General features: G+C 37.5%; 1 protein-coding gene across 1 annotated transcript; it reads right to left on the bottom strand.

The window, feature by feature from the left end:
- Positions 1-3,370: 3,370 nt before the first annotated feature.
- LOC133420824 (calretinin-like) lies at positions 3,371-20,398 on the bottom strand. The gene is made up of 11 exons (XM_061710679.1): positions 20,103-20,398; positions 14,320-14,396; positions 11,014-11,103; positions 10,725-10,805; positions 9,199-9,255; positions 8,923-9,000; positions 7,805-7,860; positions 7,655-7,694; positions 4,479-4,532; positions 4,053-4,124; positions 3,371-3,909 (listed from the first exon to the last, which is right to left on the bottom strand). The coding sequence occupies exons 1-11, from the start codon at positions 20,194-20,196 to the stop codon at positions 3,793-3,795; spliced, it is 816 nt and encodes a 271-aa protein (XP_061566663.1). The 5' UTR covers positions 20,197-20,398; the 3' UTR covers positions 3,371-3,792.
- Between the last annotated feature and the right edge of the window lie 2,823 nt (positions 20,399-23,221).

Genomic DNA, 23,221 nt, shown 5'->3' with positions numbered 1-23,221 from the left:
TATATATCTGTTTGTTTTTATATTTTTATTTTTATTGTATTGCACCAATCACCACAACAAATTCCTTGTGTGTGTTAACAAACTTGGCAATAAACCCCCTTTCTGATTCTGATTCTGATTCTGATTCTGATTCTGAAAAGGAGATCTGTGATCTCAACAGGACCTTCCTTAATAAAGAACGGCTAAATAAAATGAACAAACAAAATGGGACAAAATGCTTTTTGGTTTACATGTAAGACAGCATGTATGCAAAGAGGATCTTGATATTCCCACCATGAACTTATTATGTCTAACAGAGGACTAGAGAGGAGTTTACTCGCCGGGTTTAGGCCTTTGTTTTCTCTATAATACAGTCAGAATCTACAACAAATTGCTTATGTTAATATAAATGCAATTTCTATGTTTATGGTTTCCAGCAAGTAGTTATTCCTGACACCTGAACTGAAATAATTTAACTTTTTTATTTTTTGTTAAGCCACCTGGCTGACATAAACTGATGACAATTTAGTATTTAGTGAAGAAGAGAAGACAAAGGGCTGAAGAAACGAAGCAGATGACAAGAACCATCAAACTAAGGGAGCAGCAGATAACAATAAAGCAAAAAGTGATAACAGAAGAAAGGAGATTCACAGCTCAGAGGCTGCTTTAAATAAATCAATTTACTGCCCAGTGTTTGTTTTTGGCTGTGAAAGTGCTTAACATTATTGTTGCTAACCTGTTTCTGCTGCCTTTTCCTATCACACCTAAAACACACACACACTGCAGCAACATAGGTAAATCTCCCTGTTATGGGTTATTATTAGGCTGCGTGGAAACAGCTGCGGGGATGACCAGATTATGTACGCTAATGTTTAAAAGCATAACATTTTACCTTTTTTATGAAACTTTCACTAAATGTACTTTGAGCAATGTGGGTCACTTGTTCTCACAAACTTCAGCTCATACAATCTAATTTACTTGAACTCTCAATTTTATTGAATGAATTTGAGTTGCATGAATTGATTCAATTTAGATTACTTGGCTTTGCATGTTGAATTAAACAAATAGAAAATATGAATCAAATTCCTCCTCCTTGTGTTTTCTGGATCTTTGTTGACCACTTTTGGATTTCTACTCTCTTTCCTGTTTTTGATCACTTGCTTCATTCTATCAGTGCTTTGAGCAAGTAGATAGAGGGATGCAATCGAACTTCCGCAGCTGAATAAAAAAAAGACAGGAAGGATTGCATTTGGCAATAAATAGGAAGGAATGAAACTAGCTTTCTACCTTAATTCCAGATGTATCGTGACCAAAATACAGCTTACAAATTTTGAAGCTGAAGCTCAGACTTGTTATCCAGTTATCCACAGAATAGGCTTTAAAGTGTTGCTGCCAGTTTCCAAATTGGTGTGTAATATAGGGGGTTCAAAATCTCCTTGACGAAAATAAACCAAGTTGCGCTGAAATCTTTAGGTAACAATAAGCTGTTAGAAACTCAAATGGGAATCAGAAAGACTGAAAATGCTGAAACCCAAATGGAGAAAACTGCATGTTGATATTAAATGTGTCAAAACCACTTTTAAAGTTTAACTGTGCTTTTAAATAAATTGTCTGCTGCACCCATAACTGCACTGGAATTACATTATGTCATTCTTTTTTTCATTTGTTTTTTATCAATTGGTTTTTAAATTATTTTTTTTATGGATTATATTTAAGTTTAGTTTTTTTAATGTTCTGATGCATTTCTTTGTCGATGTTTAGCACTTTGAATCGTCTTTGTGTTTGAAATGTGTAATCTTAAAAAGCTGCCTCATCTGTCTGTGCAGACATCTTCTAATATTAAACTGGGCAATTTAGCCTATTACTGATTTGGGTCCTCCTTCCTAAGAACCACCACAATCACAATAAATCTTGTTACTATCATACAAAGTACTAACAATATCCGTCATTAAAATAATAATACAAATATTGTATCCCAAACGTCTAAGCCTGCAACACCCTTAAAACAACGAACACTTAAAGTGTGCATTAGATTCTAGCTCACGTCATCGACGAAAAGCATCACACTCTGTCTCCACTGCTGATGATGGTAATATGTCAAATTTTGAAACTATCAAAAATATATAGAGTTCTAAAAAATGCAAGGAGCTAAACAGGAGCAGGTTGGATTAAAAGATGAACATTAGCAACCACCAATTATGCATTGCTCGTCACCTCTTAATGTTTTTTTAAATCTTTTTAGTTCCTTTTACAGTAACTTCCAGTGACACACAATTTGGCTCGTTGATGTATGAAAACGAAACACACATGTATTTCATGTCCAAAACATCTAGTAGACAGCACATTGTCTGCTAGTCAGTTTATGACCATTCTAACAAGATGATTGGAAACTATGTTCCCCATTGTTGTAGAGGGTTTGTGTGTTCAGCTGTGCAGAGGGTAATCTCATCTGCTCGTCTCATTCCTCTCACTGAGTGGGAATGATGTGGGTGAAGGAATCAGAGCGGATATAACGCTCTTTTCCCTTGTTGTCAGCAGTTAACAGCTTGATGTACGGCCCAGTGTTTCACTGTATGTCTCTCTGTACTTCGGTGGGTGTATTTACTGCACGTGTGTACTTGCATGCCCGCATATGTGTAAAACTGAACCTTTGCTGTGATGCTCATGATATGATTGAGAGTGCGTGTGTGGTTGCAGCTTTGCCGTGCATGAAGCAGCTGTACTTTAAAGATAGTGGGTTTAATTAAAGATGAAAGTGGCAATGATTAATTGATGGAAGGTGGACTACTGCTCTACTATTCTTACACATGAGGATGTGTTGAGCATTCCACTATGAAGAGAAATGGTAAATGGATGCATTCTTACAAAAGCTGGACAATAACTTTTCAGAGATTTTCCCAACATTAAACTGTGCATACATTCTGCTTTTTGCAAGGCACTGAACTTCACATTGCCCCTATATGTCCATCAGTGTCCATCAATGTTGACAATCTACTATGTATGTGTGGACGATTTACTTGATACAAGACTATGGTGACCATCCTGCTCCATTTTTGAAGTTATTCTCTCAGCTGGTCCAACATACTGTAGTTACTTGGTGCTTCAGAGACTCTCCTCAATAAAAAAAAAAGAGAAATGCAAGCTCTTTCTACCTTAAACATTGTGCCATCACGAGATTGAAAATTAATAGCAGTTTGCTATGTCAAGAGGGCCTTTTTTTCTGGTCATCGGTAGCGGACACGATATAACACGTCACTTCAAAGTGTACGTGTTGTGCCTCTGAAAGAAGACACCGAACAGACCTTCAACGGCAACACCATTTACATTTTTTAGATGCGAGTGTAACTTTTTAATGCAAGTGAATAAATGGGACAGGAGTTGTCATGTAATATTTATTCATTCTCTCACTGATATCTCTAATAAAACAATACAAGCCTCATCATTAAATAAATAAATTAAACTGGAATAAATATAATGAGATGCTATAGAAGTTTTAATCTTAATTCCTGCGGGAGAGAGACATAATAAGAATAATTAAAAAATACAAATGCATTTTAAAATCAGGAAGTCAAATAAATAAATACATCATCACCATGCCAATCTCACTATGTAATTGCATGTTGGAAAAACAAATCTCAGAGGACTAAAGAGCTAAAGCAGCAAGGTCAGCAGTACACTTTGTGCTTTCAGGAGCACTTTTGTCTTCACACTAAGTGCCGTAGCGAGGTTAAGGGTCACACATGCATCAGGTTACATTAGGAGGTAGGAGGGCAGAAGCAGTGCGGGACGATGCCAGCTTCCCAGGCGGGAAGGTCACAGCGTGGAGTCCCGGCACAGGACGATCTCCATCTCATTGCGGTACAGTTTCCCTCCATCAGACAGAGCCATGATGCTCTTTTTGTAATCCACCAGTCCAGTCGTGTCCACGTCCTGCCAGAAAAAGTCATGAACAAGTACAGGCAGCAGGTGGCACATTAGAGCGGTGTCTCAGGTAGATACCCAATCTCCCTGCTATATTTGGCAAATAGAAAAGTAACCTGAACTGATTAATCAATAGGCAAACTATTCATTACCATTTTGTTCTTGTCGCAGAGGTCCTTCAGTAGTGCTTCCAGCTCCTGCTCGTCAATGTAGCCATTGCCATCCTGATGGACGAGACAAGGCGGGACGTCAGGTTTATACATAAAGAGTTTTTTACTCCATAAATGTTGACATCAGGATGTCAACATGCTGACTATGAAGATGCTATCACGTGGACTGACTCATCTGACATCTGTAGCTTTGAGTGAAACATATCAACTTGTATCGGAAAGGTCAGCATGCAATTTACAAAAAATATTCAGACTCTCAATCATAAACATGTTGACATCCTGATGACTTCAGTGGGACAGAGCCTTTCGTACGACTATAGAGTCTTGTCCTGGTACCACACTCAATGAATAAGACATTTTACACATACAGAATAAGGGAGCACAAACAAAAAAATTAGTTTTTTTCACCTTATCGTAGAACGCAAAGAGGGAGTCAAATTCTTTTACGGTGAGTCTGATTCCCTGAATAAGAGAAAGCAAGAGAGAGATGTGAAAATCCACATAAACTGATGGATATTTGTAGACAGCAATACAATCTCTAGAGTCACAACTGCTATTAATCCGTGCAGATTATAATATCTGGGACTAGCTGAGTTAATCCACATGATACATACTAATCCTCTGACCAGAGGAATTGTTGATCTGCACTCAACATACATGTCAAGATGCATTAAACATTTGTGTAAAATAGCCCTGCTGTAAATGCTGACCTCTGAAAAATTAAAACACTGTACTTAAAAGCTGCATCCTTATTTCAAAGGGATTTACAGTGCATTTCCATACATTTTGCCATCATTCTGTTTTCTGTTTTTGGAGACTTGTGCTCCAGTTACTGTACCTCCCTGACTCTGAGGCTGCACAGCCAAGGAACCTGGACTGGTAAATAATATAACTTAATCAAAAGTGCATCACTCGTTCCAATGCAACATCAGCCTACGTACATCAGAAAAGGGAATTTACTTGTGCTTATAGTATGCAGAAGCAGAACAGAACAAAACTAGAGTTGGAGCCAAACTTTTTTGCTCTTCAAATAAACAGCAAGATATTCAATATTAAGAAAAAATAAAGATGAGGTAATATGATATAATAGTATTATAATGAAATATGTAAAAACTGTGCATGCTATTTACAGTTATTTACACAGTGTACACATCAGAAATGAAATACTGACAGTTAATAGAAGTATTGGTTGGACAGCTCTTTACATTCAATGTTTTCATTTATAATGTAGGACATCGGTTACAATTAATGCAAATTCAACCCTTGAAAAAGGAAAATGTTAAATGTGTTGCAGATCCTGCTTCAGTTTGTAAATGAAGCTAATATAGTCTAATGTGAAAGGAAAAAATCTAAAGCATGTGGAAACAATCAAGTAGCTGCACGACTTCACTTTATGAGTTGCTTTTCTGCATCTCTACTATCCTTACTTGAGTCACCAAGCCCATATCTTAAATATGACCACCTCTCAACTATAACACAAATATGCACATTAATGATGGTGTAAACTACAACATCGGGATAGAAAAGTAAACTTTGGTGACTTGTCCTTGCTACATTATCAGCTGTTATGCAGCCATCATATCCACTAATAATAACACTGCAACGGTCTACATGTACAGTAGGAAAACCTTTGTAATCTGTAACAAACGTTATTCCAGCTGAGCTTTCAGCCCATTTTCACTTGTGAGCTAATTCCCAGTGAGCGTGGATAGCTGTCTGAATTTCAGTTACTGTGGGGTAATATGGATTGAGATCTTCTCTGACACAAAAGTGAATGTGGATGCAATTTAGTTTTGTTGTAAAACGGCACTTCAAATTGAAAAAGGACAAATGTGAATATAGCTGCAGGCTCTTCTGAGGACGGGGCAACACACTGCCTTGACAGCATGCAGGGTAAAACTAGTTTTCTCAAAAAAAAAAGATGTTTACGAAACAATGTTTTAAAAAAAATCTCAGTGCTTTAAAGAGTCATTTAAAGCAGCAGTGAATAATGATTGTACTCTCACCTACAGTAACTGACATCTGGATGAAAGTCAGATATTTGTCAGACATCACTACTTTCAACACAATAAATCAGTGTGCTTTAATCCTCAGGATGTTTTACTTACTTCCCAGCTGCAACACACAAACTCCAATTACTGGGTCATTGTGCAGAGCGTGATGACACGCTCATGGAGTGATCCAATCATTTGAATCATGTTGAGTTTTTGAACAGGGAAACATCTCAATCGTAGAGATTAGTATCATGCCCTTGCTCAGAGGTAATGAGGTCATATTTGCTTTTTTGTCCATTTAGGATTTTTTTTTAGTTTTTGTTTTGTTTTTTAGTTTTCTCACCTTGTCTTTTTTTTCAGGATGGGGTGTCATCTCGCCCTGCCATAATGTGCTACACCTGTATAATCATGTCCCCTGTGGTATTTGTGCATAAGAAGTTGCTCTCTTCCTTCTGTCAGATGCTAGTTCTTCTTGACAATCAGCCTGTCCTTGTCAAAAACCACATGGCTTTGACTCTGACTACCTGCCGGTTGATTTTCAATTATTTAGAGTGGGTTACTTCTGATTTTTGGTATAAACTGCATAAACTTTTACCTTGTTGAGTCATGCGTTATGAGTCCATTACCTCTGAGTGACAGATATGCAGTGACTACTGAGGACTTGGACTAAAAAAATACTGTCTGTTTGAAAAAAATAATTATAGCTTTTTTCAAGAATCTTATTTTTTCTTTTTCAAAACTTGGTGGATCAAGGTCTCATGGTGTTTTTGCCAACCTTGTCAACCCTCAGCTGTTGCACATCAGTGAGTTAAATCAGCTTTGAAGTGGCTTGCAGAATGGAGGGACTGAAAACAGGATCAAGAATTACACATGTAAACTTTAACCATGTGATTATTTTTTTCACCCTAATTTTTTCAGCAAATTGCTTTAACCCTTAGTTCTCCTCAAGACCAACATTTTCCTGCACGGGCGGTGCATATCATTGATATCAAGAAGAAAAAAAGCTATCACCTTCTTATTTGTGCTGTAGGTTATGAGCTGTTCTTGCTTATTTAATTTGAAATGCTAAACAATTACAATTGTACTATTGTAGTTACAGCTGTCGAAACAAAGTTTAACCAATGCTTTTGGGCTTATTTAAAGAGTCTAAACTATGGAAATATGTATATATATATTTATATGTGTATATATATATATATATATATATATATATATATATATATATATATATATATATATATATATATATATATATATACATACAGTACAGACCAAAAGTTTGGACACACCTTCTCATTCAAACAAATGGGGAACCTTTGGTCTGCACTTTATATAAAATTAGTATATTTTAATTTTTGATTGAAATTTGAATCCAATGATTTTGAAAACCATGCTGTTCTCTAATACTTAATCCTTTTGTATTTAACATGAATAATTACACATTTTTGTAAACACTCACGATGAGTATTAAGGTAAATTGTCTCATGTTTTTGGACATCTTAATATCAGAGGTACTGACTCAGCTTAAAAAGAGAGTTGTTGCTTTATTATTATTTTTGGCATTATTTTTTTTAACCAGCATAATCTTACCTGAAACTTCAGCAGGAAATTCTCCTGGACTGGCAAAAGCCTGTAGTGAAATACAAAAACTTCATTAGTTTTTACTTTAGCTGCTTAATTGAAGAAAGTTTATAACTGAAGCATCTAAACAGAAGATGTAAAACCAGAAGTGACGTTCACCTCGCCATCTCAGACAGGCCCAGCTTGCCATCACCATTAAGGTCAAACATCCTGAGCTACAAAGAGGGAAAATAAGAGAAAATGTATTGAGGAAACGCAAAAGAAATGCTAGGATGATCTGTTAATACTTTACAAGTTTGGCATTTCCACTCAGGTGAGATAAAATGGAAACAGTCGCATATCTTCAGCTCACAGATGGCCAACTAACTCTTGTGGAAGAAAAGTGAAGACTCAGCACAACAAGTGTGTTATATGTAGTCGAGGCTATTAAAATTTGAACCTTCACGTGTTTTAAATTATGCAGTAGTTCAGTGCTTCACTTGCAGCGGTGGCAGTTTGGCATTATTCTTGAGAGTAGATGTAAAACTATACAGGCATAAGACACACAGAAGTAAATTATGTTTCAACACTGTGGCTGAAATTACAGTTTTAACCAAAATACAGTGTGGTGCAATATTGACATTTAAGACTATTAGTCTTAATCAAGGTGCATAGATGTTATTGTCAATATGTTGGTTAACTTAAACATATGGATGGATGGATGGATGGATGGATGGATGGATGGATGGATGGATGGATGGATGGATGGATGGATGGATGGATGGATGTATTAGAGCACTGAGAAGGGACATATTATAACCATGGTTATCTATCACATGAGGCAGAATTAGTGTGTTGCTGAGAATGGTAGAAAGCGTTATGAAGCGTTCTTCGTGGCAGCGGAGCTGAATGAATCTTCTGGAGAAAGACCTCTGCTGCCTCTGGAGTGTGTAATGAAGGGAGTGGGACTGATTATCGTAGCAGTTTGTTCAGTGTCTTCCTGTCTCTCACTGAATCAAACGTATCCAATGATGTTACCAGCTCTATGGATCTGTCTGTGGATCCTGCTGGTGTCTCTGACACGGATGCTGCCCCATCGGCAGACAACAGCAAAGTTGATGGCACTTGAAATCACAGACTGGTGGAAGATCTCCAACATCTTGATGCGATTATGTTGGTTGAGCTAATGTTGTTGAAACGCCAAGTAAGAACAATTTGGAACGGTATGGAAATGGCAAAAGGGAGATGAAGACCACGATGACTTCACAATGATTGAATGTAAATGCTATAACACTCACGATTGTTTGCGTAAACTCATTTAGCTTCTTGTCACCGTAGTTTCTGTTAGATTTCTTCAGCAGGTCTGACAGGAAACCCTGAAGACAGAAAGAACTCACACAAATGAGACACCTTACTGCATTCACGAATGGCAGTGGACAGAATCTATACGGTTAAAGTTGTGGGTGGGTGAATTTTTTAAAAAATTCAATAATTTTTCCAAAGAATTAGGTCTAAATGTCTGAATCTGAGTCTGGCAAAACCAATGATTAAGATTCAGTATCAGGAGGTTTTACCTTCAGCTCGTTTGATTCGATGTACCCACTACGGTCACTGTCATACCTCCGCCAGGCCTGCAGCAGAAAGAGTTATGTTGTCAGAAAACATTTCTAAATATTAAAACATACAAAAATCCCTGCAGTTAAGAGAAATGTTTGTGTCATCTGACTTTGTGTAAATATAGAAATTGTCAAACCCCTTATCAAAGATGTAAGTCTGCAAGCACAAGCTCACTCTCCCCCCAGCAAAAAGCTGTGGTCCATTCATTATGTATGGCTGTCTGAGAATAGCTTTAACACGGAGAGCAGCCTGAACGTGCCATAAAGTCCTCATAAAATGGAATGAGCCACGTATGTTTTACGAGTATTTGCTGTCACAGTGAAGCTTATGTTTGCTGCCTGTAGTCACAATGAGAGGCTGGAGGACTCTTATGCAGACGGATATGGTTCTTGATCTCATAGACAAAAGTGCTGGAGGTGCAGGAAGTCCAACAAACTAGCGACAAAATATCTAAAGAAAGTAAAAGGCATAACGTACTGGAGGAACATAAAAGGTGATGAAAAGGTGATGACAAGGCACGAAAACAATCAGTGGGGCGAATAGTGGGAGAGTTGACTGGGGGAATGAACGCGTGTGAGCCAACACAATATAACCATGCAGGCAATAAGTGGCAAGCATGACTGACAGAAAAGGAAATAATAAAGAAATGAATGTTAATAAAAGTACGAACAATGTCAGAATCACAAACCATGATAGGTTTAATACAAGTGTGACTCAGGCAGTCAGGGTGTTGTTTTATCTCTGTAAAGAATTAAATACTGAACAAATGTGACAATACAATAAATGTGACAGTATAGATAGTCGAATCCAAGTGTTAATAATGAGCTTTAAAAAATTATATTGTAAAATAGCAGTGTCCATTAAATAGATGTTACAGAGAAACATCAAAGGTGACATTTCAATGCTCCACTGACTTAAAGTAATCCAATGAGAATTTTGAAATGTTACATCTAAATTTTAATAATGACTGTAAGTTGTGTTATGATTTTACATTTTATCTTATCTAAATTTGCATCAAAGAAATCTTTTGGATGTCAGGCATGGCAGTGACCTAAATCTCAGTATCAAAAAGGCTGTTCAATTCTGAGCTCCTGACACAGAACAAGGCTCTAAATTAACACGTTACATCCTTATTGGAGTATGACAACATGAAACAGCTTGGCAAGGAAACCAAAGGACTTTGGGAGCATCTGAACACGCATTGTCACACGGGAAAAGCTGTGAAGGCACGCTGGCTTGAGGCATTGGTGAAGAAATTTCACAGCTCAGTAAAGTTCAGTCTGCAAGCGACCTTCCTTCAAAAAAATATAGAACCCCTTAGAGCGGCATAAATAAACAGGGCGTCTTCTGTTATAGTCATTAAACTGAAGAGCTTTGAATGTGCATTAAGGCTTGACTGAGCAGATCTAATGTAGAGTTATATAAATTGGTGCACGTCAACAAACACGTTAAGTCACACAGATGGGAATATGTATAAACTTACATTCATGAATTCAGCACTGGATCCAACAAACTCTCTGAAACAGAGCAGGAAGTTTTCTTCTGTAGGCAGAATTTGGGCCAACTAGAGAGAGACGGGAGGGTTATGTGATACAGTATTGATTTGTTCTTGTAAAAAAATAAAATATTCAAATAGTAGGCTTTACTTAAGCAGTTGTTTTTGGTTTGATTAGACAGGTTCTCAGAGAAAATAATGTGAGCATGCAAGGCAGTCAGATAACCAATGAGCACACGGCAATGATGTGTCTTTATCAGATTTTGTTTGTTCTCACCTCTGACATCTCGATTCTGCCATCAGAATTCTTGTCAAATCTGGCCATAAACTCCTTCATCTTTTCTTTAAACGTAACATGAGAAGGATCCTGTAACCACATTCAAGCACACATGGTAAAATACCTGCACCAACCCAGTTTTTATAGGTTACGCATGCATTATTAATCAACAACAGCAACCTGAATTATTGCAATCTGGCTGGTGTTTTCTACTGTCATGATAAGCAATCGATTAATTTACAATGGGAAATGACAAATTATTGAATAGTGTGTTTAAAAAGAATATTGGCAGTATATTTCATTTATATACGGTACTTATATTTAGGTATTCAGTATGCTTGCTTAATGTTAGAGGAAAATGTTTAAATAACAAAAAAAGTAGTAAATCTACAGGTTCAGTTGCTTGGATTAGTGGTTCCCCAACTTTTTCCTTTAACATTCTTACGGTTGGGTATTCTTAAGAAACTCTTCATCAATACAACATCTAACACGTCAATATTTTCTTTTGAACTGCCATTAAACATGGAGCTAGTCTAGATTCACTTTAACAGTTACACTCAACAAAGACAGTCAACTAAGGAAGAGATGCTAGATAAACTTAAATTGTTAACCATTTGTTGTTTATAGTTTCAGAATTTCTTCATTGTGCTACAAGTATCTTATCCATTCAAGCACTACTGCCCTACGTTAGCTACTAGATTTAACAGATTTGGTTTGTTCATTCATCGGTTTTAGCTGACTGGCTTTAGTTAACTGTTATTCTGGAGGATTTGATTATTCATTCATATTTTTCAGTAAACAATTTCAGCCATTTAACTTTAATTATAGCTAACTTTTTTTTTCAATTTCACTCTTTTATTCAAACCATTAGTTAACAAGTTTAATATGGAGGACCAAAAGTAACATAATTAAAAATAAAAGCAGAAATATATATATATATATATATATATATATATATATATATATATATATATATATATATATATATATATATTTCTGCTTTTATGTGTATATCGTCTTTCCTTTTCCTTATAGCCTACGTGGATTTTCAATGAGGAGGCAGCCCTCGTCATTTGCATAATGAGACAGAAATGCACAAGGTAAAAAGAGGAGACGAGGGAGTGTAAAAACAAGGAATGCACGTATAAGGAAAAGGAAAAACTAAATATATAAATCTGTGAATCTGTGTATCATTCCTTCTCTCTATTTTCAATTTAATTCAATTCTATTTCAATTTCATCAGTAGGAAACAACTGTCAACTGTGGTGATTTTGGTGAGACTAGAGTTGGTGATGCTGAAGTTATTGAATATTTTCATATGGGGACCGCAATTTGTAGAGGTCCCTAAGTTACTGTCATACAACCAGTTATATATTGACATCAACGTCTTTTGTGCAGTTTTTTTTTTATGACACTTGGCTTGTAGCTTGTTGTCTATGTTTCGGTAGTTGGACAGAGGAAACATTCATGCTTTTACATCTCTTTATTTGAGAGTTATTTACTGCAGAAGTGGTAATCTACGAATATCTGTCCAACTTTACCCTGTGTGCTGACATAAGTCTTTTTCTCCTCAGATCATGCCGAGCACATAATTTTCGAACGCTCATTTCTGAGTATTGTAGCATACCCATCTGCAACATCCAGGGTTTTTCGCCGTGTGTCAAACCGCTGTTGAATAAGTCCTTGATCAAACTAATATGTGATTCCAGCGCCGCCGTGATGTCCAAACTGCTGCAGCAGTAAGCCATTTCTGGGTCTGGTAAACCCGACCAATTAAATAAAATAAAATTCAGTCCTGTGGCCTGTTTTTTCCATTTCGTAGTTCTGATCCGAGTCAAAAATGTAAATATGAAAAGCCAGGCATTGTTTTTTTTTTTTGTGTTAGTTGTAAAAGCAAAATAAAACGTCACTATTTTATTTTTTTTATTTTTGATTGACAATTGAAAATAGAAAGAACGAATGATACATGGATTTTGTATATATTTCTGCTTTTATTTTTAATTATGTCAGTTTTAGTTCTTTGTAGTTAAAGTGTTGTGCTAATAATTTCAATTTTATATCACACTCTCTTCCAAACTGGCACTGGCACGTTTGTTCATAATTATCTGAAATCCATCATGTTTGCCATCAACCTGAATATGTAAGCTTTAAACTGTTAATTAGCTAATAATTTGAAGGATTTTTTCAAAACACTCGCTAACATATGGCAGGTCTAGTCATTATGTCAAAAAGGTCATCAAATAAAAAATGTTTTCACCTGAGAATAATTTGTTACAATTGCGATAGAAATTAAGGATCAGACACATACACAATTCAAAAATCTGTACCATAATTCCCAAAACGTGTTGGATCAGACGTTAAGGTTTTACCACTACTTATAAAATATGAATTTCCTTTGCATGGTATATATAGCTAGTTTTCATCAGCCTCACATGTCGTCTTGTGTTTTGCATTAAGAGGCAGTTATGCATAAATAATCTTCAAGCTCTACGGTCTTTCCTGTGGTGCACATTTATTCAGGAACAGTTTTCCATGTCGTATTTGAATGTCTGATTTAAATAGATGGTAAGTCATATTTTGCCATTGTCATTTTATTAATGTATAAATATAATCTTACATGATTATGTTTATTGGTGACTCTTGCATGTATACATATTATCATAAATATGCATTTTTGAGTTTGACGCTCAGTGAAATTCATGATTATGTGATGAATAACTAATTTGGAATGATTCAACAATTTAATTGATTAACTTATTTTGTTGAATTAGTCAAACTGTTAGAAGACATTGTAAAATGTTACATTTCTTTTATAGAGCATTTTCGCCAAATTTGACCCTTACTTATTTTGTTGTTTTTTCCTCATGCATTCATTTTGACTCTCTGCTTCCGGGTATCCTTGACATTTATTACACTACAGTTATTTTGATTCAGTTGTCATTACTTAAACCTGTAACTTCATAAATTGAGGGTCAGGGATTTCTGAATGACATCATGTTTGTTGATATTTGAAACAAAACAGCAACAAGACATTGGATGGCTAGCTCTTCTCTTCTCCTCTTTCCGTCAAAACACTCTCCACCATGAACTCTCCTGAGGTTCTCTCCCCATTTCATGTGTACAAGCAAGGCCCCTTCCCCTGTCCCCTGAATGATTGCTCTTTTGATCATTGAGATTACTATTGTTTTTTATTTGGTGAAATAATAGAAAGTAATGCAACATGTTAAACAGAGTGTGATACTGTGTCACCTACAGTACAAGGGTAACGTTGGTATTTGGTGGCGTGCCACACAAACACACACTCACCACGCCTGATCCTCGTCTCGCAGTCTCCAACTCTTTGAAGAAATTCTCCAGCTCTTTTCCTTCGATGTAACCGTTTCCTGTGGTGCATCAGAGAAACATAATTAATTTGGCACAAATACCATTATGAAGCTTTCAAGCTTTTTTTGACTGCTCAAACTTTTGATTAAAGACTCCGATGTTAATGAAAGATTAATGGTCACTGAGGGTCTTTAAATTCTGGTACACTGGCCAAACCTTGAGTGCTTGTCCAACCTCATGTCCCTGTGTGGTTAAAACCAAATAATCAGTATACAAGATAACATAGATTGCATAAACACTTAAAGCTGTACTTAGGTCAGTTTGACTATTTCAAACAGCCGGTTGGTTAGGAGCTGAATTCAGTGCACAACTCATGTCTTGAGTAAATCCTTGAGCTCTGCAGCAGAGGGATGTTTGCCAAATGTCAGATGTTATAACAATTCTACACAACCTTTACTTACTTTGATTATCTAAACGCATGGCCTCTTGAAAACAAGGTTAGGTCTAGGATATATTCTTTTCACCACTCTCTCATGCCAAAGCTGGCATTTAACTGTAGCAGTGATTGTGACGATATGTGTGCTGCAGCACAAAAAAACACACGCCACAAGAGTGAAGTGGTGTGCAAATGTCAGCAAGATAATGAGTCTCTTCTTGTATAAAGGGTGAATGAGGGCAATTAGATTTATATTTATTGAGGCTTTCTTTCCCTTAGCTTTTGTACATCTTATAGCTTTCAAATAACTGGGGATTATTTAATACATTAAATACAGCAAATTAATACAATGATTAAACTGAAGTCACAGGTTGTGTGGGACGTGAGGAAAAGCCGGGGCCGGCAGGATTTAAGTCTAAAATGTTTCATCCTCTCATCTGCTTGACTTTTTTTTTTTTTTTTTACAATTTTCATCCTCCTTTCCCTCCTTCCTCCCATCTCTTGCCCAGCTCAATTTGGACACAATATTTGACAGGTACTTCCATCCGTGCGTGGGATCAGATGGCCTGTCAGACAAAAACAAATCACTGTAGGAACAAACAGTGAGTGAACAAACAAAACAAATAGCAGCGACATGCTAAAGGCAGCGCCGTCCTAATGCAAACTTAAATTATTCCTCAGTTCTGTTTCACTTTGCTTTACATTATTGATAACTTCTAATCACCAGTCGGCTTTGAGGTTGAAAGATGGCTGAAATACGCCTCAGCAACAAACCATTCACAGTCAGCATGCATATTAGTTAGTGATGACATGGAAATTGCCAATTGCCAATAGCCTCTCCATTTGTAAATCGCGTCCTTGTTCACCTTGGCGTTTAGCTGAGCAGCTGCTCCTACTGGATTTTATGTCTTATTTTAATGTTGATTGTTTTTATTGATGTTAATATTTAACTGTAAAGCATTTTGGTTGGCTATAGGCGTTTATATGTGCTATTGACATTGACATTGACAAAGGCTTAGTTTTCCTAATGAAAAGATAAAAAAAATGGATTTTTGGGGGTAGTTCGTTCAGAGAGGGACAGACTGCAGTTTCCATGAGATTGCATGGATCCAAAGTGGAAGTCGGGGTTCTGGTGAAGACAGGCTAACTTGGTGAGAGCAGTCAAGGGTTAGAGACATGATGTACATGATAAATTAAATTAAAAGTAAAGATAAATTAAGAAAAGTATTAAGAGTAGAGACAGGGTTTTTAAATCACAAAACATAATCTTTTCATACATAATCATAAACATAATCAAATTTTCTCACTGTCACATAATTGGGAAATTATTGGGCAGCAGCAGCATTACATACAGTACAAGGAACAGACAGAAGACTATGGTGCAACGATTAGTCGACGTTGACAAAAATCAATAATAAAGAGAGTCACCAATAAATGTAATTGTCGACTATTGTTGGTAAAAAAAATGTCATCAGAGTGAGGCATCTTCTTCCTTCTTTTTCCTGCTGAGAATTGCAGATGTGCAGCAGTGTTCAGCCCCTATTGTCACCACTAGGGACGGGAATTGAGAACCGGTTCTCAAAGAGATACGTTTAAACCAAGATAATGCTTTGCCAGGGCTGCCCATATCAGACAGCAGAAAACGGTGATTAACTGTGTCAAAGGCAGCTGATAGCTCTAATAGAATGAGGACTGAGGATTGACCAGGGGCTTTAGCTGCTCTCAAGGACTCTGTTACAGACATCGGGACCATTTCAATGAGAGACCACTTTTGAAGCCAGACTGGTGAGGGTCCAAGAGGTTGTTCAGAAAAAGGAACTTTGAGACCTATTTGCAATTGTACACTCACCCTTTATTAGGTACACCTTACCAACTGCTTGTCAATACGAATTTCTAATCAGCCAATGACATGGCAGCAACTCAATGCATTTAGGCATGTAGACTTGGTCAAGACGATCTGCTGCAGTTCAAACCAGCATCAGAATGGAGAAGAAAAGGTGATTCAAGTGACTTTGAAAGTGGCATGGTCGTTGGGGCCAGACGAGCTGGTCTGAGTATTTCAGAAACTGCTAATCTACTGGGATTTTCACGCACAACCATCTCTACGGTTTACAGAGAATGGTCAGAAAAATAGAAAATTTCCAGTGAGCAGCAGTTCTGTGGGCAGAAATGCCTTGTTGATGCCGGAGGTCAGAGGAGAATGACCAGACTGGTTCGAGCTGATAGAAAGGCAACAGTAACTCAAATAGCCACTCGTTAGAACCGAGGTGTGCAGAGAATCTCTGAACGCACAACACGTCCAACCTTGAGGCAGATGGGCTACAGCAGCAGAAGACTACATCGTGTCACGCCTGTCAGCTAAGAACAGGAAACTGAGGCTACAATTCGCACAGACTCAGCAAAACTGGACAACAGAAGATTGGAAAAACGTTGCCTGGTCTGATGAGTCTCTATTTCTGCTGCAACATTCAGATGGTAGGGTCAGAATTTGGCGTCAACAACATGAAAGCATGGATCCATCCTGTCTTGTATCAACGGTTCAGGCTGGTGGTGGTGGTGTCATGTGTGGGGGATATTTTCCTGGCAGGCTTTGGGGCCATTAGTACCAACTGAGCATCGTGTCAACGCCACAGCCTACCTGAGTATTGTAGCTTACCATGTCCATCCCTTTATGACCATTGTACCATCTTCTGATGGTAATTCCAGCAGGATAACGCACCGTGTCATAAAGCGCGTATCACCTAAGACTGGTTTCTTGAACATGACAATGAGTTCACTACTCAAATAGCCTCCACAGTCACCAGATCTCAATCCAATAGAGCACTTTTGGGATGTGGGGGAACGGGAGATTTGCATCATGGATGTGCAGCCAACAAATCTGCAGCAACTATGTGATGCTATCATGTTAATATGGACCAAACTCTCTGAGGAATGTTTCCAGTATCTTGTTGAATCTATGCCGCGAAGGATTAAGGCAGTTCTGAAGACAAAAGGGGGTCCAACCCGGTACTAGAAAGGTGGACCTAATAAACTGGTCGGTGAATGTATAACGTATGTTGAAATATAATACATCAATGGTGCACATTGTAGGTTAATGAAAGATAACTACATTGAAATGTGACCACAGCTAGTGTTTTCTAAGGATGAGGGTGAAACCGCAGCCATGCAGCACAGTGTATTCAGAGGGACAGTAATACATCTGATGATAAAGAACATGTTTTAGATTTAAGTCTAGTGACAGCATAGACATGTAGTTAAGCTAGATTGAACATGCCGGCCAGCTACAGGTAAATTAAGGGTCTAATTGTAATGCATGTTTATTTTAATCCGTGGCTTTTGTTGTGTGTCAAAGTCTGCAGGGATTAAGATGTCGTATGGCCACCTGCTAGCAATGACTCCTCAAACCTGGTAAAACAAGTAATGAATTTGGAAGATTTTTGAGCATGACATGTATTTGAGGGAAAATATTTGCCTCTGCAGCAACTTAAGTGACCAGCAGTCACTAAAAAGTGAATGTCAATAAACTTTTATATAATTACTTTGTAGTCTATTTAGTAGTGTTAAGTTATAGTACGGGTTGAATTGTGTTTAAATAAATAAATGTTTTCTCTGTGGCCTGTCATATTAAATTTTAATAGAATTGTTGATTAAAGTGAAGACATTGAGCTTTATGGTTGTGAGGGTACTCAAGTACACAGTTATTTTGTGCTCTGTTTCATGTTGTTATTTTCCATGTTTTCGTGTTGTTTATGTTGTTAACTTGTAAATTATGTATTTAATAATTATAGTTATGCATATGTTAACATTTTAGTTATTGCACTTAGAAGTGCAAGATTGTGTGAAGTGAAAGATTTTTCAAATTAATTTACATTAGATGTTATTGTTCACTGTTTAATTAACAGTTTTTACTTCTGTATAATTAATGTATGTGAAACACTTAATCAGCATGGTCATGGTCTTGGAGTGCTTTTCTAAAACAGACTGCAGTTATTTACAGTGTTGCTGGGGTTGACAAAGCTGCACTTCTATACTGTCAAGCTTTAGCTTGATGGGAGGAAAAAAGGCTGTTAAGTTTATTGGGCTGGCTTTGAAAACCATTTAAATATAGGCCAGAAGTTACTTTGAGGGGCAACAGAATTTAATCCTTCTGAAGCTGTAATGTAAAGCAGGAGAGGCTTTGAGAGGGAGAGAGAGAGAGAGAGAGAGAGAGAGAGAGAGAGAGAGAGAGAGAGAGAGAGAGAGAGAGAGAGAGAGAGAGAGAGAGAGAGAGAGAGAGAGAGAGAGAGAGAGAGAGAGGAGCAGGGACGGTGCTCTGCAGTTTGACTACCTCACTGGTGCATACTGTACATCCACAGTGAAGGTGTATCATCGATCACATTTACCTAATTCAGGTATCACTTTCAAATATTTTTACTTTTAATATTAACTTTTCTTTTAATAGGACCTCAGAACTATGCTTTGCCAGATTTCATGTGTAGTGGTGCAGGTGTATTGGCTTTTACAGCTAGATTACTATAGGAATTTTTTTATTATTTATTGTTATAATCCAAAATATGAGAATTATTGAATACTACGTAAATAAAAAAACAATTGTAAATTGATAGATGTAAGTTTAACTTCACTGCAGCATCTCAGCTTAGCCTCATATTGTCTAATATCAAATATCTGCATCATAATTCACTTCCATTCAGGGATTAATTAATTTTTTTTTATTGAATTGAACTGATTTGAATGTAATTTGTGTATTTTTTGTACAACCTTGGTGTACAAAGTGGCATTTCCCACGGGTTACATGTACTTCTTACATTGTTACATGTAACTAGTCACTAGAGAATTTTTTTTATATATTTTTTTTCTCTGCCCAATAAAAGCAAGAGGAAAACGCTATTTTAGGCTTACAACCTCCCATCTCTAATCTTTTTCCCCTTTCCCTCCCTGCCACGCTCATCTTCCCTCTTCTTCATCCTGAACACCCATCATTCTCCCACTTTCTCTTCCCTGCTTTTCCATTTTCTTTTCTTAAGTAAGCTTGTCAAATACGTTTTTCAAACTCTATGAATTCTTTGGCAAATTGTTACAAACAGTCTTAACATGAATTATAATAGCCAAGGATGAAATGCAACTAAACGTTTTATATTGAGTAATTAGGCCTAACCACCTGCAGTGAATTGTATTATTATTGTTTTAAAAGTCAGTGATACAGCTTTTCTTAAGCAGTTTTATATACTTAACATCTTCCTCCTACATTAAAAAAAAACGGAATTAATAAAAGTGTCCTCATAATTAGGTTATTAGCATTTAATAAATACAAGACTACATGAACACTGACCGTCTGTATCAAAGTGCTTCCAGATTTCGATGAACTGCGCCGCCGTGAGCTCGGTCAGGTGCAGGGGGGGCCGCTGCTCCGCCTGGGATGCCATCTCTGCTGTTTTTCCTGTGGTCTGTAGTCTCTTAACTGGAGAACAACTTTTCCCGGTGCAGACCTCCTCAGTTCTGTGAGCTGCGCCTTCTCAGCCGGAGCTTTTAAACCACCCGCGGCGTCCGCGCTTCTCCGGCCGGCCGACAGGGGGCGCCTCGCTCCGGGCAGCCACAGCAGCAGGACGGGGAGCTGATGGAGTAGAGATGGCTCTCCTGAGCTTTACGCTTGAGTTACCATTAACTGCTGTTCAGTCCGTCTAGTTTGATGGCAGAATCTTTTTACATCATTCAGACTTGGTGCTCTCCCCAAAAAGGAAACTGCATCAGAAAATTGCATCAGACAGACAGGGAGACCCTGCTGGCTCTAGTGGAACCACAAGGATCAATGTCGACCCTGCGTTTTCCAATCCTGCATCTCCCTGCACCGTCAGTTGTCAGATAAAGCTTAAATGAATTATGTTTCCCTGATCCCACGGGCCAAAGCACCTCAGGAGGAGGAATTTTCAACAATAAAGAAGTTCAGTGATGATCTGTCATGCTCCAGTAAAGGCTGTAATTCCTCCCAAATCACCCCTTCAGCTGAGTTTTGAATTTTACTACAATATATAAAACCCTCACCCTCTCCTCCTACTTTCATCTCCTCCCCCTCTCAGTGTGTTTCACACATCATTCCTCCAGGCCTACAAGTCACAGGATTTACTCTGCAAATCGAATCAGATCCAACCAGCAGCTGTTGTACACAGCCACAAAATCAGCAAAGCATTATTTGTTAATTTTTCAATTGGTATTTCTCCCTTTTTATCAACCTTCCCTCTCACTGCTCCACATTTCTCTGAAGGATGGGTGTTGTGTCAAGGGGCAGGAAGAAGAAAACAGACAAAACTTTATCCCCTCCCTGCAGAGCTGTGTGTTAATGTTCAGAGAAATATAAGAAAATTAAAATGATGATGAATACAACTCCTGTGTATTTTCATTTTAAAGGAAAAAGACTGGAGGGGAATTTGATAGATATTTATATGAACTCCCCTTTGTATGAGTAATGATCAGAGAATTTGTTTGCAGAGCTCTGAGCACTCCATTAAAGGTGCCAGGGGTTTGACTGATGGTATGAATAATGGAAAGGTGCACAAGAAGGAAAATAATGGACATGGGACAGATGTTTGTGGACTACTGATCACAGTCAAACAGAAAAGTATCACCTGGATATTAACTTGCACTCTTACATACTCACACAGTGATTAACACATTGACGTGTGTGTGTGTGTGTGTGTGTGTGTGTGTGTGTGTGTGTGTGTGTGTGTGTGTGTGTGTGTGTGTGTGTGTGTGTGTGTGTGTGTGTGTGTGTGAATTAAATCTGGATGGGAGTGGTGTTAGCTATTCGTGCCAGTCATACTTTTCATGGATTGCAGATTAGGGATATTTATGCATTAATGTTGCAGATATGCCGGTGTTTAAAATGCATTTCCATTTACTTGGGTTTAATTTTCTGAAAAGCAAAAACAACGCAATGATTTTATGGGGGATTTATAACGGATCAAGCACGCAAATCCTCTTTTAATCTTTACATGAAAATGGCAAATTACTTCAGAAATAATGAAATAACAGCATATGCAGGTTAAGTAGGTCTAAATATTTACTTTTTTAAATAGAATGAGGTGATTGCAGGTCGATGTTGTGTAATAGTTCGTTTCATCGTCTGTGACTTTTCCTCCCACATTTGTTCTGATTGAATCTTGGCTCCAGCATCTATTTTAAAGCCATTCACCCTCCGCCTTCAACAAGGAAACATGATCTTCTGCATCTATGTGAACATTAAGGTCAAAGTCATTCATTCAGGTATTGAAACGACAATGAGTCCTTCTGCTTTGTCTCTGCCAAAAACCCAGCAAAACTTATATTTTTGAGGAATCACATGTAAGATGTGCACTTTGATCACTTGTTAACATTGTAAGAGGTCAGAATTCCCTGATTAGTGTTTTTCCTGGTGAAATTATAAATTATATATTTTACACAACCTGATACCACTTAGATGTCTTTCAAGCTGTCACGAAAAAAACTGCTTTGGCTAGTATAAAACTGATTTTAGACAATTCCTATAACACAGAGTGAGTACAATATCTCAATAACTTTCCTAACTTGGCAGTTTTGTGTCTTTTCTAAGGCCAGGGGTCCACTACTCCAATGTTAAGTGGCTAAAATGCTTTTAGTTTGCATTCAATTTTGGTAAAAATGAAACATGTGGTTTATCTAAACCTCATATTCTCCTGCTATTATCCGGATTTCCTGGTCTTCCCAGAGTGTCTATATACTGAATTAGTTTTATCATGCTGTTATAAAATCTCAGATGATGAGACATTAATTCATTCACGTTTACTGACAGTGACATTAAAAGGAAAGGAAGCAGAGGGTAAGGAATAAAAGCAATTGTCAACACAAAATGTAAATCTCAAAGCTTCAACAGTAAGAGTCTTTGTCTGTTGGGAGAGCTCCATGACATTTATATGATGCGACAATTATGTTTGATGAGATAATGTGGCGGAAGGAAAATATTTTATAAACCATTAGTGTCTTCTAAATAACACAAATGCATCAAATACAGCTGCATAACTGCCTTTCTTTCCTAAATGTAGCCTCTGGGTGTGCTCTGCCTTTGCAGAGTGAGATACAGTCAGCTGCTATAACATGAGCATCTGCAGCCAACGAGAAATACTGATGTCGCAAAGTCACAAATGGATCTCATCCATTAATCATCACCGCACAGACGTACGCCGCGATGATGCACACGCAAACGTGTGAGTGTGGCAAAAGAAAAAAGAAATCTGGTGAGCCCATCGCTGATCTTTGTGTTTTTATACTTTTCAGCACAGTTGGATCATGTTTTGTCTAATTCTGGTGTTTTCTCAAATAACAGCGCATACATTTTTATTTTACATTCATCATCCTGTCATGGCACGTTCAGCTCAAAGACACCTAGGTCAGAGATTACTGGAAGTTCCTGATGATTATTGTTAGAGACCGTGTATAGAT

The sequence above is a fragment of the Cololabis saira genome, chromosome 2, assembly GCF_033807715.1.
Source record: "Cololabis saira isolate AMF1-May2022 chromosome 2, fColSai1.1, whole genome shotgun sequence".
Classification (NCBI taxonomy): domain Eukaryota; kingdom Metazoa; phylum Chordata; class Actinopteri; order Beloniformes; family Belonidae; genus Cololabis; species Cololabis saira.
This window is presented reverse-complemented; position numbering and strand designations above follow the sequence as displayed.

What these genes read in the sequence shown, in the direction of transcription:
- LOC133420824 (XM_061710679.1), bottom strand. Translation starts at nt 20,196, where the DNA reads ATGGCATCCCAGGCGGAGCAGCGGCCCCCCCTGCACCTGACCGAGCTC. An exon ending in CGAGACGAGGATCAGGCGTG is followed by an intron (nt 11,104 to 14,319) that starts GTGAGTGTGTGT and finishes ATGTGGTTACAG; the next exon opens with GATCCTTCTCATGTTACGTT. An exon ending in GCAGAATCGAGATGTCAGAG is followed by an intron (nt 10,806 to 11,013) that starts GTGAGAACAAAC and finishes GTCTCTCTCTAG; the next exon opens with TTGGCCCAAATTCTGCCTAC.